Consider the following 21,364-nt stretch of genomic DNA (forward strand, 5'->3'; position numbering starts at 1 on the left):
AGATATCAACCTTAAAGGATTGTAAATATCAATGCGTAATAAATTACGCTGAATAGGCGAGATTATAGGCGACCGACCGGTGATTTAGCGGTGATTTTTGCACTCGGCCGCGTAATACTCTGTCATTAATACTTTTTCTCCCTCCGTCCGCCGTTCATGCGCGTCGAAATAATAATATTTTTGATACACTTGGTCGCAAAATTATATTAATACGACGCGGGGATCTCCTTCGTAGGTGCATCCATATGCGATAGTTGCGTATCGCCCAGGAATCCGAGGTCTTCGCAAAAATGCGTTTCGCAAAAACGCAAGCGTAATGGAAATTGTATATTACTCATTGTCAGTACTTTGACGTTTTGCTTGTACCGTAATTTCCTGCGCGCGTTTACGGATGTCGACGATCATTAGAGCTGTACGCTTGGCTCAACTATAATGTCTCATTCTATATAAAAATACTATAATAGCAGAAGAGACGCGTCGGGAGTGTCTATCACCTTTTAGACAACTGAATGAATTTGGAAAATTGCGAGGGAAAATTTTCCTCGTATCAAATCCTTGTTACATTAAGTGACTATTGTTCGAGATATCTCTCTCATTTTCGAATATGATCGAGCAATAATGTAAATAATAGTTACGAACGTGACGTGTCGATCGAATAGCCTAACGTTAAGACGGACATATAATAGGCATAAAATGACGAATTGATAGTAGACAGCGTTCATAAATCCGCGGTCTTATCTTACATCGCGTCGTTAATTCTGCATCGACAAATACAGGCGCAACAACCATTCCGCGTGTGACTTAAGCGATAAATTGATCGAGACCTAAACAACTCGTCAAAATGCTGACGCATGACCCGCCCGACATGACAGGCGTCATAGACCTTGCGTGTCCCGCTCAGCCGGTTTAATATTATTCGGTTACATGTATTATTCAATCAGCCAATAAGACAGAAAACACGCGATTTATGCGATCCGCACGCGGGTGAGAGCGGAGGGATCACGTTTTGGGTGGACAGATCGCGCATGAATCACATCATCGTTCCTCGATTACGCGGCTATAGACGTTTGAACTTTGAACAGCTAATAAAAAAGGTCGACGAAATGAATTTTTTTCTCCCTCAAAATTAACCAAATTAAATTAACTTGAATTTTTGCTTTAAAATTAATTAAAATGTAAGTGACTAAATTTAAATACAAATTTTCTGAAAACAATTTAAAATTATATTTTTACAATAGCTGATTTAATTACTGCATTGTGCTTTTATCGAATTTGTAAGAATACGATATTGTGGAATTTTTAGCTGTCAATTTTTGGCGTTTGATAGCGTAAGAATTTATAAGAAATATGACGTAGGAGGTAAATTATGTTATGCTTCGTTGAACATAATTAAAATTTTCTATTGGTCGTAAAAAAAAAAAAATCGACGATAACGATAACTCGCGCACGTTTACAAAAAAATATTGTAGTCAGAAACAGGGCGTCTTTGTGTACGTAAGAAGAGTCATGAGCCACATCCTCAATCTGGCATCTTACATGTAATCTCGTTGTCAATTGGCAGTCCGTTGAATAGCGCCGCCATAATAACGAGCTCTTTACATTCCAGATTACACGTGCGGCTTGGAATGGTGCGCGGCTTACAAGCGCTATAAAGTAATAAAAGTCGATTTGCTTGTTGTATGCCTAGGCAGTGATATATCGCTATTTAACGCCCGCGTAAATCAAAGAACGTATCTGACAATCCCGAATTTTATTATCTATTTTTTTTTCTTCCTCCCTTTTCGAATCAACGAATCGAGTAATGTTCGGAACTTTTTTGAGAGATCGAATTTATGAGAAATAGCATACAGTAAGTAACAAGAACATATCGATATCTGAATCACAAGTTTAAAACCTATCTTCACTTGTACTCGACCCTGTCGAAATGTCGCTGACGCTAGAATCGGCCGTTTTCGAACCGCATGGATTACTGGGTTCGCCAAAAATCATGCTTTTTTTCCTACAAGCTCCAGCGCTGCAATTCGTTAAAGTGCTGTCGCACTTTTTCAAGTCGCACTTGAATCCCAATACCCGTTTAGCCCTAAGGCCGTTGCACAAAAACCTCACTTTCGCCACGGCGCGACTCGTAGTCTTCTTAAAAAATGGCAAGGGATTCTGTTGGAAGTTATCTATTGAGAGCCTCCAACTTGTGCAGAAATATTTCAACGACGGAGAGACGAAAAACGCAAAAAAAGACCTGGAACTTCCTCGACGTTTCTTTTATTTTTGTTTTCAGTTGACCGAACAGTGGCATCTCTCCCGCGGGCTTTGTCTCGGGCTTCTTTTGACGATATGGTGATTCACGCAACGCTTGCGGTTTGCAGTCTGACGTTTGAGGTCTGAAATATATGTAAAATGTATAATTGACATTAGTACAGCCAGGCCATCTTGGAGCACGATGTGTAAAGATGCATGACTTCTATGTAGAGAAGTATAAAAATTATTGCTGCTTTTTGGACATATACACACAGAAAAATAATCACTCTACAACCAAGAAAAGCATTTACTTATTTTATTTTACTTTTTTTAAGTAAGTTTTCTTACAACAAAGAATATTTTTTTACTAATAGTTTTCAAATATCTTGACACAAGTCTTTGAAAAGCAGAATATTGTTTTGAGTAAATGTAATTCTTACAATGACTTTATGGTAGATTTGCGGAATACATAACCTTGTAAGGCCCATAAAGTCATTGTAAGAATTACATTTACTTAAAACAATATTCTGGTTTTTCAAAGACTTGTGTGTCAAGATATTTGAAAACTATTAGTAAAAAAATATTTTTTGTTGTAAGAAAACTTACTTAAAAAAAAGAAGTAAAATATATAAAATAAGTAAGTGATTTTCTTGGCTGTAGAATGATTATTTTTCTATGTGCAGTACATACGTATTTCATGTCCACAACGTCCCTCAATATTATAATATTTAAAACTATACATATGTAGTCACATATTTAGTTAACAATTACGCATTAATAAATATTCTTCAAATATTGAAGATATATTTGATTAATATTGTATGTACAATTGAAGACTACATTGATTACTTTAAACTTTAATTTATATCTGATATTTTTGATCCGTTAAAATTATAAAATTTTTGAAAGAAACATCAGTTAAACAAAGATGAAAATTCTTAGTAAAACAGATTATTAAACGAACATATGTACCCATTTGAGCTGATTTTTCTATACTCTGTGCATGATTTTGAACATCCACTTTTAGAGGAGAATGACTTAATTCTGTCTGTAGACCTGCGTGATGTAGATTCTAATCGTCGCTTGTCAAATATTGATGTATTTTCTTCCTTCTTCAAGGATACTTCAAATGATTCAAAAGTCAAGATATGAGTAGATTCATCAAAAGATGTCGCGTCTTCGTCTTTCTCTTCCATCTTAAATTTTAAGACGTTTCTCCAAATTCTATCGTTGTTCTTTCTTCGGCTTGTTTGCAAGTTTTGATAAAACTTCTTTCAATCGATTCTTTTGCTTCATCGGCGCATTGTTTTTTGGAACTTTTGATCTATCATCGATCAATTAAAAACGTTTTATAAATTTCTTGTTTGTCGTGCTATTAAATTTATATCGAGAATCGAGAAATTGCTTGTAAAGTTTAATTTTATATTTAACTCGTACTTCTAAACGAAGTACTCGGAGTAGGAAGCGGAGATCTCATTATCGCACATTCACGAAGAATCACGATGGTCATTGAGCCCACTTTTAATTCATCGTCAATAGTGATAGCTGGACTCCTCGCTATTGTAAGGACTTTCTTCATTTCGTACACCTAAATTCGTGCATAAATTTAAAATGAAAATTTGTTTCTCTCTTTTTGCATGTATTTACTACTTAAATTTATAATAAATAATTGTATAGATAAACAATAATCTAACCTGATTATCATTCGAAGATCGTGTGCATACATCCCGAAACCTTTTCTTGAGATTCCTGCAGAACCTAACAATCCTGTGATATACGGTCGAAATTATGGAATATTTTGATTGTAGTTAAGTCACTCTGTAAACGTAGACAAAAAGTCAACAAACTAAAATTTGTAAGTTGAATGTTGTGAAACTCGATTGAAGTACAATCGATATATTTCGTAGCGTCTGCTAACATCAAGCATTTTGCATCAAGCAAAATATGCGAATATACCTAATCACATTGTGTGTTATTTAAAAAATGTTTTAATTATTTAAAAAGTTACACTTTGAAAATAAATATTAGTACATCGATATATATATAAGAGTTAACCTATATCTTCGAATATATATATATATATATATATATATATATATATATATATATATATATACTACATATCAATCTCTGCCTTTAGTTTTTGAAATTTTTGTTGGAAGATTTTGAATACAACGAACGCTTTTTTCAATGATCGTCTTTGTTCTTGGTTTATGACTTGGCACATTTCTGGATGGAAGCTCCTACAGGATAAATAGAATTGGTATACATATATTGAAAAATAAAATTTATAAATAAATTTTATATACCGTGCTTAAATCCACGTTCGATTCAAAATCGTTTCTGATGTGCTTTTTGCTGCCTGTATTTTCACTGCTAAATGCCTCTCGAGACTTCAACGCATCTTCGTACGTCGTTTGGATGTTCTGACCGCATCGTATTTCTCTGGGTGGCACAACTGAAAGTCATATGTTAAAGATTTAACTGTGATTGATTAATTTTCTCTAGAATAATAATATTACTAACAATTTTTAATTAATTTTATTTTTTATTAACTATATATATATAACAACGTAATATATATAATATTTATAGTAATTCTGTCTATATGCATTTTACTATTTGATCTATCCATCCCGTTATTTCTATCTTCATATTGTACGTTGTCATGTGTTTCTTTAGACCTGTGTGATCTCTTTGGTGCATTCCGCTCGTCGGTTCTGTCTTCTTGTATTTCTTTAGAAAACTCAGAAGTAACGATACTCTGTTCGCTTGCAACAGCTCTTTTAACGTATCGTTGAGTCGGTTCGTGGCTATCGTGACTACTAAAAAGATTTTATCTTTTTCAAAATATCTCTATATTTTTTTGTACACGTAAAAATTTAATAGATTCTGTATACAAAACTACATTAATCTAATTAATAGTAGGTATCAATTACATAATTTAAAAGCGTTATATGATAATTTTGGAGATATAGAAAATTTACCTTGTAACTTCAATCAATGCTGATTTCATATCGAGACTGTAATGTGGAGTCGTGTAAGAATCTGCGTACTCGTCTGTATGTTCCGTTCGATGATTCGCATACTCGGTTTGCTTCGGTTCACTCGTCAATTCTCTCGAAGAAGCTCCGAATCTAGAGCTGGAAACATTACTTTTTTCTTTCGGCATTGATGTCACAAAACGACGTGGAACCTATGAAAAGGTACAAATTATACAAAGTCGTTTTTTCATTACACCGCGTGGTAGTGATTTTTCAAGTTCTTTGTTACATATATTACTACTAGTTTACAAATAGTAAGCTTTATCTCGCTTGAAGCTTTTGCTTGTTTGAATAAACGTTTTTTTTTTTTTTTTTAAGTTATTATAACACCCGTTATTTGCTCGTATATTGGTCGTATTCCTTGGTTATTAGCTTTTGCTTTGAACGTGCCGAAAAACAGTTTGCTTAAGCTTTATCAAGCATTTTAAATTTGTAAAATAAGAAATTAAGAGGGACTGTGTGTATGTGTGTGTGTGTACCTCATCAGTGCCTTCTTCAAGCAACATCAAAGTCACTGATGATCCGTCTAAAACGCCATGGAGATGTGGCAATTTTTGTTGACAACAATCGACCGAACGCCCTTTTAAAATTTTCCACCAGGAATTTTCATCCTCCAGGAATGTTCTTACTTTCTCCATTTCTCGTAAACAGGCCGTTACTGCATTATGAGCATCTTTCAGTTCATTAATTTTGACCGGTAGTTGGAACGACGACGTGGAACTTTCCTGTCGAATCTCGTTCTAAATTTTGAAGAAGCTATCGTGTACAAGATATAATCCAAAACACCCATTTTTATTTATCATGTTTGTTTAATATTTATATGTTTGTTAATGGGTTACCGTTCCGCATGACGGTCTATCAAAACCTTGAACATTTCTCTTCGGTTCTTGAATTTTATTTGCGGCACGATCGACATTGTAGGAACGTGAATTAAATTCGTATTTCAAATCCGTACCGACTTTCGCATTACATCTCCTTGGCTCGCAGTACTCTCTTCGTCTCGTGACAGGCGATTTATAACGGCTTTCCAAACTGCGTGGATTGAAAGCAGCTGGCGGACTAAGGTGAGTGCAAATTCTACACGGAGGTTCCTGAAAAGGCAAAATATTACATTCGAAAAGATGTACATTGTCAGAGATACACTCGCGATATAACATCTAATCACCATTTTCTTAAAATTATTAAGATTAAAATTTTTTTATTAAAACCTATCTAACATTCAAAAAAATCAATATTTACATAAGTAATTGATATTAATTTAATATACACGTTATCTAAAAATGTAGAATAGGTTACATGCCATTTAGATAAGAAATTTTTTTATATTTTCTATATTTCTTTCAATAATAATCGTAAGCCATGTCGTATTCGGACATATTCTTGAGTTACAGGATGAATTTGCATATCTTATTATCGTTCTGTTGGAAATATTTACTGACGTTTTATATTTTGGAATTTAAAATATATACATATGCATATGGTAAAAAAGACTAGATGTGAAGTGAGACTACGTTGTTTTTATAAAAGAACGAAACGCTTCAAGTATAAAATAGTATTATATAAAATAGTTTCTCTCTCTCTCTCTCTCTCTCTCTCTCTCTCTCTCTCTCTAGTAATTTATTTTTATTTGATATATTATTTATGGTGTGTCATTTTGGAGCAATTTTTTTTTTCATTTCACGAATTGCATATATACTTGCAGGAAGGTAAAATAATTGCTCCAAAATGACACACCCTAAATAATATATCACCTTCGTAATAATAAATGCTGTATATTATTTTGAAATTATTATTCATAATGTCTGAAGAGAATTTCGGAGATCATTTGCATTTACAATTATATTACGAAATACAATTTTAATTCCACAATGCGAAACTTAATTGCAGATTTCTATCAACTAAAGTCATTTAAAAAAAAGGCATTACCCCGCCTTATTTTACGTAGAAATCTGTGATCTCCGACAGCGTACGGTCTTTAGCGTGAATAATCCCTCCTTTGAAAAATGATCCAGCCGGGCTCATGTGGCTACTAAAAAATGAAACGGCATTTGTATCACCGCGACGTTTATCCTGAAAACAGACTTTGTGTCCACCTCGATGTCACGCTTACATACTTCTTTTCGCGACACACAATGAAGACTCCCACCGCGTTTAATAGTAGCTCTCAGATCTATTTGTTCGCTTTTTGCGAACAACATAACGTAATATTGCGCTCAATAAATTGCACAACATTTCTCAAACATTCCGCAGAAAAAAATATTTTTTCACGGCTATCTTCTTATAATAGATATATATTTTGATTTGTGGATATATACTTTTAAACATTTTGCATGATACCTCACATTACATAAACGTACGCGGAGCTGTCTCAAAAATTAAAACGTTAAGGTATAATAAATGTACCAATGCCTGGACACGTACCTATGTCTAGACATTTTTATCATTTTAGTCTTTAGTAAGTTATAAGTTATAACGCGAATTAAAATCAAAAAATCAAAGATAAAAATATTTTTCTTGTATTTTATATTTTTATCTTTGATTTTAATTCGCGTTATATTTATTTAAAAACTAAAATGATAAAGGTGTCCAGACATAGGTTTTTTAAATGTCCCGGCATTGGTACATTTACCCTACCCGACGGTCTGCCGATTTGGTATTCAAGCGACGTGAAAATTCGAGTGACTGTGAAATCCTTAAATCAAAAAGTCGGGTGCTGAAAAGACGAGCTTGTAAACGGTTCGTTTACGTTACTCCGGGTTCTCCAAACCGGGCGCATCCTCCCTCGAAATCTTGCCTCGAAATCTTGCTTCGAAATCTTGCGCGACCGAACGACCCGCATAATTGCATTGTGATGAGAGCCGTAAGCCACGTACACTCGCATGGCTGATTCACAATGAGGAAACGTGAAGAAAAAAGTCAACGAGATTGTCTCCGCCCGGGGCGACTCACGGGACTCTCGAGAGTGTCGCGCTCTTCGCTCTCCCATTCATTTGCAAAGAAGCGTGGCACCGTATGGGACCGTGGATGGGATCGCTTTCTCGCGAACGCGCACCGTAAGACGCGCCTCGCAATAGCGCCGAAATTGGGTCATTCAGGTGCAAAGTAGGGTGAAACCCACTATTCTCTCCTAATCCCAATACCGGCCGATTTTTCACACAAACCGCCGCGCCGACCCTATAGCTGGCGTCGCGTCCTCTCTTAACTCGAAAAAAATCTCGTTACTGCGCCGTGAAATTCATTTCACAAATTCGTTTCCCTCCCGCCGCGGTCTCGGCCGAGCTCGACCGTCCGTATAATTAAGCAATAAAACATGAATTATGGTAAACACATCCTGCATTCCTATAGACATCAAGCTACGGAATGGTATTATACCAATTATTTACGTTATTATCCTGAAATTGAAATAATTTCTAGGTAAAATACGCGCGCGACATTCATATAAGAAATATGAAAAAAACCGTTCGCATTACGATATTAATATTTTTATGCGTTGTATTACGATCGCGCGCCCGAGAGATAAATGCCCGTGACGAATGCCACGCCTTTCAAGAACTCAAACGTTCCGCATTTAAAGATGTATGTCGCTATAGCTATATATGTAGTATAATTTTGTTTTCTTGATTAAACAGTGTAGATCTAATTTCAAAAATTATTCATAAACAACATGGTATCATTGGGACAGAAAAAGCGTAAAAATCGCAATTTTGTCCCATTTTTGTACTTGATATTGTTTAAATAAATCATTAAAAAATTGAAAAAAAATATAGACAGAAAATCTTAAAAAACCGTAATTACAATTTTCGATGTCATAGAAATGTACCATAAAAATTTCATTCATTTTTACCGTACATGAGCAGAGATACATATTATGATATTTACATGAGAAGTATATATATATATATATATATATATATATATATATATATATATATATACAATTTCTGTAACTTTTAAAGCAAATATCTCAGAAACGGGTCCGACAATCGATCGCAAATTTAACCACTGGTTTTTGGGATATATTATAAGTGCACAATCTCTGTAAATTTCAGCTTTATCCCTTTATTTTGACATAAGCGACATACATCTTTAAGAGAGCTCTATTTTCATCCGCGACTTTTCTTTTATGAATCTTCGGAACAAAGTAAGAGGAAGTATAACCGCATTAAGAAAGTTTCACGGCGAGCACGTATGTAACCGGCGAAGAATGTGAAGCGCGCGCGCGCGCGCGATAAAATTCAGCTCGTAAATCTTCGTCGAATGGATTGTTTGCGGACGTAGCTTGGCGGATGCCCCGCGAAGAGGTTGCGCCATCCTGAAATTGGGTTATTCAAGTGCAAAGCAGGGCGTCGATAGCGTACGAGGGCGATCCTTCAACGTCCTCCGCTCCGGCGTGCGCTCCCCCGAACACTTTTTCTCGAAAAAATACGGATTTCGTTCCCGGTGCCGTGAAAATCGGTTAGACGAGTTCGTGAATTTCCATGTGAAACGAGCTGGTATCCTCACGTTAATATCGCATTGTATCGCGTGAACGACGTGACCGTCATGTTCCTTTCCGTTCGTTTTCCATTAAGTGTCACTTCGTGATACAGCAGGTATTCTGAGGCCGGTTCTACAATCAGTCGTATGTCGGATGTCAGAACGCAGCCGATGGTCCAATAAGAGAATTTCTTTTTCGAAAACGAATTTTTCTCATTGGACCATCGGCTATACGTTTCGACGTCCGACTCCGACATGCGACTGATTGTAGAATCGGCCTTAAAGTTTTGAATGCGGAATTGCCTGTGAGACACCCTATATATATGATACACGCATGCCAAGATTGCCAAACAGACAAAGTTGCTCTCGTTTCTTTTTATGAAATCATTATTGTGAAATCATTATCGTGTTCGGTGTTGTAACATTTTTTTACATCTACTGCCTACACATTGCACAAGTGAAGAAGTTTTGTAAAGGCTTATTTTGATAAGACAATCTTTATCACTATATATACATGTGAGATAAATAGCAATTCTTTATGTTTTTTTTTATCATCGTTTTTCCTATAATATTATTCTGACTCTGCGTTATAAGTTTTAGTCAGACTAAATTGGTTGTAAACGCGCATTGTATTTGTTACTTGCATGCGTCATGCGTGTTTATGGAGAAAGTGATTTTTAAGATCAGGCTTTTAAATCTATATACAGGGTCGAATTCAACGAAAAGTGTTCACCGGATAGTATTTCGAAAACTAACTTTCTTCCGAAAAATGCCGAGACACGTCGATTTTATTTTGACTTCTATTGTTGTTTAATTATCTTTTGGGAAAGTTGCTACCCCGCCTTAGGGGGTTAGTCTAAAGTGATTGATTTTGACAAAGATATCTCCTTCGAAAACAAAATCAACGTGTCTAGCAAAAATCACAAGTTTTCAAAATAATCCCGGTGGATACTTGTCGTTGGGACACCTTGTATACTTACCATATATGCCAGGTCCATTGTGTCATATAGAAACCGGCGATTTAAAAAGCCATCTAAACCAATTGGTTAAAAGATTTCAATTCTCCAAAATTGACATAAATTGGTACACCATGGGACACCTTTTTTTATTAAACGTTTTCACGCCAATGCCGAACACAGAAGCTACAGGGAACAAAGGAACGCGGAACGTTTCAAAGAAACGGCGGAAAAGCTGCCCGCAAAGTCAAAATAAAGTAATTGTTGCCCCTTTGTGTGGTTCTTATGTCCCTCTCCCAAAATTTTTCTCCATTTGAGACGTTGTAATAGGTAAAACGATTCCATTCGACCGCTCCTTTAGTCCCACCCAAGATGCCCATATTTCTACTCGATAGATTCTCAATGTAAAGATGTGTATCGTTTCACAGCACATTTTATAACGCCCTATGGAATTTGACTCTGGAAATGCATAGTCATCAAACGTATCCCGAGACGAAGTGTACGCCACAGCTTGCATTTGTACGCACAACTTCATTCTACGTTTTTTTTTTAAATATTATTTTATTACATATCATTAATATGATCTCATTAATATATGATCTTTGACCTGGAGAGCAGCTAGAAGTAAACGTGAGTAATTTGCGAAAAAGCAGTTTTTATTTTACTGTAGAAAACTTACAAATAACTTCTTTTCTTAAAGCTTCTAGGTATTCGTCGCTTCTTTTCTTGTTTTATAATGTCAGAAGCAAGAAATGGCACGTAAGAATTCTCAACGTGACATTTCTCATCTCAACGTCATTTCTCTAACGTCATCAAACAAGGATAGAAGCAACTAGTACCCAGGAGCCTTAAGTATCTTTTCTTAAGTAACCGAAGGAAAGTTTGCGTTGTCTCGATATCTAAATTACACGGAAAGAACGATTTTGCTGAAGTATCTAAAAATTTAGCTATTATAGGTACAGATCTGAAAATAATTTTGTTGCACCATCGAAATAATTATGTAGAACACTCAAACTGATTGTTAAAATGTTAAATTTTTTTACAGCATTATTATCATACTTCAGCGACCTACTATAATTATTTTGATGGTGCAACAAAATCATTTTCAGATCTGTATCTAGCTAAATCTTTAAATACTTCAGCAAAACCGTTCTTTGTACCTAAACAAACTTACCGTACTTTACACGTTGTTTCCATTCATCCTTGTGTATCCTACATGTGTATCTTACGCACATACACATGCTGCATGTGTCACAATTGCTGTGTTCGAACTATACACATGATTTCATTTCTGTTTTCCAGAGATCCTTTTGCGCGACTAAATGGAAGACCGCCTGCGGATGAGATCTCGCAACACAAGTTGTATATCAAAGTAAAGTATCGTCAAAACACATGTAAGTACTTCAACAAAAAGATGAAAAGTAAGAACTTTTGGAACAGGCGTGAATGTTTTTTGCAAATTCTTGTTAATTCAACTAGTGTAACTGCAGGTGGTGAAATATGCCGCTGCTCGTAAAACATGATTTTAGATGGATAGAAATCGCAACGCTATCCGTATCGCGATGTGTTCATGCATTTATGAACCGGTATAGAAAGCACGAGGAATGTCTGTCTATGGATTTCGTCTATTCGCAATTATTCGATCGTTTATCTTTTCCATTAAATTAATCGCTTAAAGTTGCTTGGTATAATTTCTTGTTTACAATTTTCATAAATCTGGTTACAAATTTTCTTATAAATCGAATAACCAAGTTGCTTACACGAGATGAAATCAGATCTACTTTTAGTTCGACATTGATTTAGAAAATATTACTTTCTTATAATTGGATTATAATCATGTAAATGCACAAAGCACGAAGTTTAAAAAAAGAGCGCTTTAAAAGCCAGGTTATTTATATGAATCATAACGCGGCTGATTTCACAGACACTTGTAACCGACGGATGTCGTCGCCTTATGAAATCGTCCAAGCATTAAGATCGTTCAAAGTCAGTCCGGCTCGTGCGTTGCACCCAGCAAACAAGATGCTAGCGCATCTTGGGTGGCCATACCGTTTCGCTGTTGCGTTCTTAATATTATGCGGATCGTGCAGCTGTACGACGTCCCAATTGAGCCTGACACGTAAAAACCTTGTTGTCGACGAGGAAAATCGCTGAGAAAAAGAGCCATAAACCATAAATATCTTCCTACCACTTATTCTCGTTTAAGCTATTGCACTATAGGTAAAACGACGCGCAAAAAATGAATATATTTTTAATCCAGATACGAGTGATACGAGACAATTATAATTTTATGAACGTATAGCGACTTTACCGCTATCAATTGCATTCAAGAAATATTGCACGAAATAACCTTGTTCATATAGAAACAAGTAATATTAATTATAAATTATTAGTATACGAGACTTTTTCTAAGTCGTGTACTTAACAGAAGAGTTTTTAATTTTTTTAAATAAAATATAAATTAAATAATTGTTTTTAAGCATTTTTAAATAAAATAATTAAAGAAAATTGCTATAAATATTATTATAATGGCCAAATGTAAATAATCTCTGAAGTAAATCATAAAATACATATCTTATTAGAGAAAACCGAAACTGCAATGTTTCGAAAAATCTGAATTTTCTGGTTTGTCTCGGAAAACCTAAAAGCGCCCTTAAATGATGTCAAAGGAGCCATTCTGAACCGAAAAGTGACTTCGCGGTCCCTTTCGTGTTGCTGTTACGACATATAGAATAGATCATTGAGTGTCGTTCTGTTTATACCACAGACAACCAAATTATCGATGGGGTCTATTAAGGCCGGGTTTTCACGAAAGATCTGAGACGGACAGGGACAAAGGCAAGCGCGAGTAGTATACCTGGACCCAAGGCTCTAAATTGTCGGCCATTGATGTCACCGCGTATACAACCGATGTCTCATCTGGGTTGCCTAAATATTTGACCTATTTACAGCACATTTCGTGGATCCTCGTCTGATATATACAAACATTACGGTGGGCCAAGATGCGAGATACACGCATTTTTATTGCCAACTCTCGTAAATGGACTTTGAACTCGGGAATTAAATGTTTACGACGTATTACAGTCGTCTTGTTCGCATCTTGTTTACAAGGCACGATGCATTTATTACATTATGCATTCTAAAAATTTTAATTATATATTCGGATAAGCTGCAATTATATGTTGAAACAACTTCGTTATAATTTTAATGTTTTTCAAACTTAATTTTAACATTGTTCCTACTTTTTTCGTGACCGGAGATGAAATTGATTAAGATATTATTTGCATCTAACAGTAAAATAAGTCTCATAAATGTTATTTTTGAATAATCGCTACATAAAATATTCGACAGTCGTCCGAAAATGTTCGAGCTGATCTAGACTGACCGTCGTACAGGGGTAAGGGGTAGAAAATGGTCGATCTATACCTGGGTTCGAGGTGATCAAAGCTGCCAACCACTAATGTCACCACAGAGACTTCCGACAGTGTTTGCACTCCGCACCATCCGGGGCGTGCCTTCGACATAGCGCATGGTTATCCGCTGCCCCCTGCCTTCGGAGAGGACCCCATCGATCCCTATCTCGCGACACCATGACATCCTTCTCTTGATCCGCCGACACCGGGTCCCTCTCGCCGATATCTTTAATTCCTCTCTCCGACATCCCCGAAGGCCGAGCCATTCTTCCTTACAACCGGTCCGCCGCGACTCCGCTCCTCACAAGACCGCCATTAGGATGTCTCATTTTCAGATTGTCTCGTTTCAATTCTCCGACCGCTCAGCGACGGATCACCGACGCGCATACCGGCGAAATTACACGACGAAAAAAGATTTACTCTCGCAAGTGAGTTCAACATTTTAATGTTGTCCATGTATGTTGATTTAAAATATTTAGATGAAAGCAGATCGCTATATAATCGCAGATCGCGGACCCCGCGCGATTTATGAGGAAAAAACGTTTTCCTCATTTGAGGAATAAACAGTTTCAAATTTCATCAACTTTCTATGATTAGTTTCTGAATTATACACATTTGAAAATCTTCTACACAAGACCCATACGTTCGTATACACGAGTTTTCACTTTTGTACTACTCGCATCTGTATATGAATACCTATTCGTAGATGTTTTGCGGGCAAATGGATAATTTTTTTTTAATTGCCGGACATTTTTCTCCCGACTGCTGCCAACCTTCGGTTGGCAAAGACGAGGGAGTATATGCGTTTCACCGGGGCCGAACCTTTGTTAGCTTAGTTCTCGATAACTACAACATACTTTGATATGTGCTTCCGTATATAAGTTTCTTATTGATCAAGCAAGGTTTATAGCGTATAATTATCATTAATCGTTGTGTTAAATAAAAAGCGAAAAAACAATATATTACATTTATATGTTTTCTTATTGGCTATCGACTGAGTTACAGAGGAAATTGATTAACCAATGACATGCTTCCGCATGGGGAATTTTAGTGACTTCCAGTTATCTCTATTGAGCTCCGGCAGAACGTTTTCTGTTCATCGGTGCACGCTCATTGGATATCGCGCATCGTGCACGACGTTATCGCGCGCGCTGGTCTGCTTTATTGCTCACATATCATATTTGGCTAATAGTTAGAGGTTAAGATTGTTTATACAAGTTTAATCTTTACAAAATTAAATAAAAATATAATAAATAGTAGGATAAACAGTAATACACTGCTTAATACAAGTTTGTTTATCGAATCTTTTCCTTGGAAATACCGCAGGGTGTCTAGCGGTCATGGAAACCTGGAAGATTTCCATGACCGCTATACACTTCTTTAGATAAAAAAAAAGGACAGAAAATGTCATTTTTTAAGAATTTAACGAAATTCCAGAAAAGTCACAAAATTCTATGATTTTTCCATGACATTTTCTGGCCTTTTTTATCTAAAGAAGTGTATAGCGGTCATGGAAATCTTCCAGGTTTTAGACGTCTCCTGACAGCTTTTTTTAAATGTGCAATTAATTATAGCGTAAAAATAAAGTATTTTTTATTATATATGTATTAAATTTTTTTAGAAAATTTTTCCTTTTTGTATTTCTTTCTCATATCTAATTCTGTTGTAGATATCGTAAATTATTATTTTTAGAACAGGTTTTAAGAACTTTAAATTTTCACAATTCAATTCGCGGCTCGTTAGCGCTCGCGTGTCCTTCAACGTGATAATTTCGATACACGACGCAGCCCAAACGAGGCATGCATCCAAGGGCAAAGTGCTAATATCGCTTGCACCTATCGCGCTCGAGATCGAAACATCCTCGTCCGTGAGACGATCTATCAGCATCGCAGCATGCGTCACGCACACGGTCCCTCACATCATTCTCCAGAGACGGCCAGTTGAAACCTCCTCCCCGTCTCCCCCTTATTCTAGACACTATATATTCATTATCGCTCGCATGTAGGGGCGTATACTTCTAACTGCTTAGCCGTTGTTTGGTTACGCCCTGGCAACGGTAATTGCGAGATGGTAGAACAACTTTCGAAGCGCTTGCCCATCAAATCCGTATTAGCATTGTGCACAACTGAATGTATCCGTACACTCACAATTAATGCGACAACGAGAACGAAAGATATTGTAAAGATAATTTCCAAATCAAATAATCTGGAACTCCGAAACTATCTTTGATGAGTTTAAAAGCGACCATGGTTTCTCGTACGATGCAGTAAAATGACAGAAAATTTTACTAAATTAAAAGTACTAATTTTATCAGAGTAATTACGAGAAGTTTACGAGAGCCTTCTTTAAAAAAGAAAAAAATCAAAAGGGGGCGTCTTTCATTAACCGTGATTTGAAACTTCGACCGATCGTTAAACGAATCGCGATACATTTGGATCGGCTTTCTTCAGGCCGTTGCCAAATGGCCTCGTTCACCGGGTTGCGAATACGCTTACGAATATGAGAGTGATTAAAGATCGGTGTTTTTAATAAGTGCGAGTCTACGCTTCCGTGACTCCGTAATCACGGGAACTCGCGCGACGTTGTTACGAATAGCGAACCGGTCGTTATATATATATATATATATATATATATATATATATATATATATAGGTGAAATTAGGGGGCAATTCTCTCTCTTTCTCTCTCTCTCTCTTGTGTTTGCCAACTGCGTTAGAGACACCGCTGACACATGTTTAACGCGCTGTTTGCACATACACGCCACATGCACGCACGCATGCTCGAGTAAATGCTCTAATCGCATGCTTTATTGACCGGCATTCGTCGCAAACGACCGTTAATCGTACGCAACGTGGTCGATCCTTCGACGGAGGAATACGCCTGTTAACCCAATGACATATCAATCCCTTCCGAGCGAGAAACGCAATCGATACCGCGGTCGCTTCAGGATAAAGTGGACTCGCTTCCCCCGTGTCACTTAATTGGCTCTACGAGACTTTCAAAATTAACTGAACTTGCACTAATACATACACTGATAAAGAAAAACTCCTCAAATCAATGATACATTTTTTCTTCATACCTCGGTCGAAAGTACGTACTTTCGGCTTCGCCTCGGGGCATCATGACGCGCAGGGCCGAAAATTCAACTTTCGGCCCTTGTAGTGTAATATACTATTTCACAACGAATTATTATTTATAACCAAGCAAAGCACATATTATGTGTTAAAAAAATTGTTATTATTTATACATTAAATATATTAAAATATTTATGTTTATTATATTTATTACATTTGTTATATTAATTATATTATTATCTGTTATTCTCTCTCTCTTAATCATAGATAATATTAGTTATATTATTAATTATTATTATTATTAATTATACAATATATATATATATAAGAAAAACAGTTTGATAATAATTGCTTGAAGTAACTGATTTCTCTCTTCTCACACAAAAATTCTATCTTTGGTTCTCAAACGTAAATGAACTTGAGATGCTGCATCTTCGAGGACACCCGAGTCGACCGCGAGGGCGCAGCAGCGACAAGAGTCTTCAAGCCTCCAGAGCCGAGGCCGGGGCACGGAGATTGGGAAAGCGACAGATGTACATACGTGTTTCTTTTCTACGCAGGAAGGGAGGGAAAAGAAAAGGTTCCCGTCGCAGAAAAAGAGAGAGACCGTACATCAGAGGTTCCGCGTACTTTCATTCCCACGCGACGCGCATTATGCGAACGGGGATCTCCCTTCCCGTTTATCGACGGACCGGATTCTTAACGTCATCTCTTTTCCCTCGTCCTCGAGAGATCGAAGGGTAGAGCGTTTTGTCAAAGGCGGGCGGAGGGGGGCGACAGGACAACGCGTCGACCCGAAACATTTCCACCCTGTCGACGTAACGAAAGTGCCTCTATACTCTCGATCGTGCAGAGATAGCAAAAAAAACCCATAGAATCGCGTCGAATAGATATTCGAGCGTGTCGGAAATCAATTAAATTGTAAAAACTTCGAGTCAAACCCCTCTCGACATAGAATAAGTAATTCTTTACGTTTCGAGTTTCGAGATAATCTCTTTTGTGCGACCTATCGTCAAATCAGTGAAATAATTTTGGTGTCGTGCCATTTTTCCCAGCTTTCCAACTTTTCATGATAACGCGCATGTCTTTCAAAATTAACCGGAAACACGGACTGCATTTTAAAAAGTCGTTTCGCATCAACAAAATTCACAACAACGTTTGTGATTGCCGGCATTTACGTTAGCGTTATCATATTACCCATGTAATGTAAATCATATATGCATGTTGATATAGTTCTCCGCAACCGGGGAAACGAAATTGTCGCCGCGGGCGCCGCGATCCGCCGTCAAAAGCTTACGGTTCGTTAACGAGTAACGAGTAGCAGCCTCGTCGCGGCCTCGGTACAGCCGAAAGACCGCGAGAAAGAAGCCGGTTTCGCCTGGAATCGCACACCGCGGCGAATCACCATTCCGGCGCGGTGCAAAACTAGAGGCTTTCGGCGGGAATAATCGTTTCGCGGGATCGCGCGCCGCCGAAAAACTTTCCTCGCCCTAGAAACGGGCCACCTAGGTCGCGCTCGAGCGAGAAGGTTTGCCGGCCCGCCGCCTCTGGGTACTTAAGGCTTAAAGCCGCCTTTCGGGTTTCGTGGCGGCCGTATAATGGCGCCCGTTTGTCAAAACACGTCAAAACACTATCCCGGCCACGAAATCATCTCGTCGGGCCCCGCGGTCACGCCCCGCGATGCATCCACGTCCTTGGGGCCCGCTTAGGCGAGAGAGAGAGAGCTTCTCAGGTATATACATCGAGAAATCGGAGGGGAGAATAGCGCCTTCTCTCGCGCGCGCTAGTACGCCCCTCGTTGCCGAGTCATCCGGGCAACATTATTATCCTACGAATTCGGAAAGTAAAAATCTCCGCGCTCGCTCCGTAATGACTCAGCTCGAGGTACGTCGGCGCGGGTACGTCGGCGAAGCTCACGTCGCTGTCCGCCTTCCACGATTAGGTTCGTGACAACGGACGAACATAAGTTGTGTATACACGAACGATCGGTAGATCCGTAAATCAATCTTGTATGTACTGTGAATAATGACGTTGACGTTAGCTACGATGTTGTCGACGAGATATGAACGGTGCGCGTCCCGAACATTCTCGTTGAAAATTGCCAAGAACATTAAAATCAGAAAGGGATGTGAGAAAGAAAGAGAAACATGTACACGTGAATTTTTAATAATAACGTAATTGTATACGAAAAGTAATAATCTTAGGTTTTCTACGATTGAATTGTTCGTTACGAAGGATATGTTATCGCGAGACAAATCTTTCGCGAAAGGAAGGAAATTGCAACCTTGGATGAATTGATAAAAAAAAAAATTTATATATTATAATTTCAGAAAGATCGAAACGCAAGTTCTGATAAACTTGGCTGTACTACGGATGGTTAACACGATGAATATAATTGACCCCTCACCAGATACATTTTTAACGCACATAAATACACGTAGATTGATCACGAGTCATAAATCATTGAAATAACGGCGGGCCTTAAAGGCGAGCGAAGAAATCTCGAGCATATACGCGGTGACTAATTGTTAATAATTAATTTACCCTCGGATAATACAGCCGAAGCCATATCAACTTGTCCAGATTGGCATCTCTCGGTGGACGCATTAATATTAACTAGATTCATGAAACCGCAACTTCACGCGCCGGCCGCGGCCATGCGGGGAAAGTTAAAGAGCGAGCGCGCAATTTACAATAACGGCAAGCGGATTGCGTGCTTAATTACGGCGGGTGCGTTAATAATAATCGTGCGGCGATCGGGCTGTATAACTTATAAGTTTATAACGCGGCTCGCAATTTGACGTAACCCTCCCGCGTTCCACGAACACGAGCCGGCCACCGCCGCCGCCGCCGCCGCCGGTTCTCCCGCGCGCGTGCACGCTCGGGATCTTGACTTTATTTATGCAACGACATGGCACTCGCGTGTCGTCTTATCGGCCGATTAGGAGGAGCGTTATTAGGTGACAGAGATCGCGTGGTGAGCGGCGTGGTAGCCGTTACCGCGGTAATGCCTAACAGTCACGTTACCGTCGGGGGACCGAGGAAATTCACGAGGAATCAAGCGCTCGTTATTATACTCACGAGGAGAGCGCAAGGAGAATTGCTCGTGGCGAGCCGCGCGAGAGATCTCGCGCGCGAGGAAAAAAAGAAATGGGCTCGCGATAAGGATGAGGGATGTTCCGGCGAACGTGTCATTTCGACTTGGATTAACGGATCGCCAAGGAGAGTTTCTCATAGGAAAACGAACTTCGCATACAGCGCAAAAACGTTGCACCGCCGCCGTTGCCACCGCCGCCGCCGCCGTCGTCGCTCCCACTTAATTGCGCGTTTAATTGCTCCGGCTACCGTGCACGTAGCTACCGGTCGTGCCCCTCCCTCGCGGTAACTCACGATCCTCCGCGATCGCGATCACGATACGTATCCTCTACGCTCGGGTGTAAATGGCGAGAGAGAAGTTGTTTTCGCAATGCGATAAGCCGTTTAGCGCGCGTATTTCAGGAGATCCGGCGTGAACGTATATGCGATTCAATGTCTACGAAATATACCTTTCGAAAAAGATTAATTAGTATTATATACGTTCGCGAAGGACACGAACCGAAATGACAAACGAGACGTTTGTTAATCGAACCGAGAAGCTCAATTACAAAGATTTCGATTGATCATCGATAAAACAAGTCGGATTAATAAGTGAAATAAGATAACTAGTAATAACAAGTGTAATGAGAGACGATTATTAAACAAAAATAGCGAGGGTATTTATAACAAACAATGAACAAAATGTCGTTTGAAGGTATTTATTGTTGCATATAATCAAGTACTAAGAAAATTCCCTAATACGTTTTATATACATACCTATATAAAATTTATCAGTTGTATATCCCTCCCTCTCTCTCTCTTTCTCTCTCATAATTTCTTCCTTTAATATTCTTAACGTAACCCCTATAGTCCACAAATCAATAATTTTGTAAATGAATATTAATGTGTACAAAATAATGTCGTATAATTTAAGATTGGAAGCATGTTATCTACGACCAATAATTTATACTTAAGTCTGATCAATCCGATCGTCTACGCACTTTCGCAAAATTAAATCGTGCAGACTCTTATTAAGTTTTTCTCGTACAAATGCGTAAAATCGAATTATCCCAAGTTTTCGAAAAGATCTT

General features: G+C 38.0%; 2 protein-coding genes and 1 long non-coding RNA gene across 3 annotated transcripts in view; 2 read left to right on the plus strand and 1 right to left on the minus strand.

The window, feature by feature from the left end:
• The window catches only part of LOC143896059 (uncharacterized), an 87,835-nt gene extending 75,608 nt beyond the window's left edge, over positions 1-12,227 (plus strand). The window contains exons 3-4 of the long non-coding RNA XR_013256548.1: positions 12,014-12,105; positions 12,202-12,227. This is a non-coding gene — a long non-coding RNA (uncharacterized LOC143896059). The remainder of the gene's footprint in view (positions 1-12,013; positions 12,106-12,201) is intronic.
• Gas41 (YEATS domain-containing protein 4 Gas41) overlaps positions 1-21,364 on the plus strand; it is a 232,870-nt gene that overhangs the window by 154,481 nt on the left and 57,025 nt on the right. The gene's annotated exons all lie outside the window — the stretch shown is intronic.
• LOC143896068 (uncharacterized) lies at positions 4,359-6,436 on the minus strand. The gene is made up of 6 exons (XM_077403615.1): positions 6,119-6,436; positions 5,759-6,019; positions 5,223-5,431; positions 4,855-5,057; positions 4,545-4,693; positions 4,359-4,478 (listed from the first exon to the last, which is right to left on the minus strand). The coding sequence occupies exons 1-6, from the start codon at positions 6,434-6,436 to the stop codon at positions 4,359-4,361; spliced, it is 1,260 nt and encodes a 419-aa protein (XP_077259741.1).

The sequence above is a fragment of the Temnothorax americanus genome, unplaced genomic scaffold (assembly GCF_048541705.1).
Source record: "Temnothorax americanus isolate GAGA-0224 unplaced genomic scaffold, ASM4854170v1 Scaffold1, whole genome shotgun sequence".
Taxonomy (NCBI): Eukaryota; Metazoa; Arthropoda; class Insecta; order Hymenoptera; family Formicidae; genus Temnothorax; species Temnothorax americanus.

What these genes read in the sequence shown, in the direction of transcription:
- LOC143896068 (XM_077403615.1), bottom strand. Translation starts at nt 6,436, where the DNA reads ATGTTATATCGCGAGTGTATCTCTGACAATGTACATCTTTTCGAATGT. An exon ending in ATAGACCGTCATGCGGAACG is followed by an intron (nt 6,020 to 6,118) that starts GTAACCCATTAA and finishes TTCAAAATTTAG; the next exon opens with AACGAGATTCGACAGGAAAG. An exon ending in CGGGATGGATAGATCAAATA is followed by an intron (nt 4,694 to 4,854) that starts GTAAAATGCATA and finishes TATGACTTTCAG; the next exon opens with TTGTGCCACCCAGAGAAATA.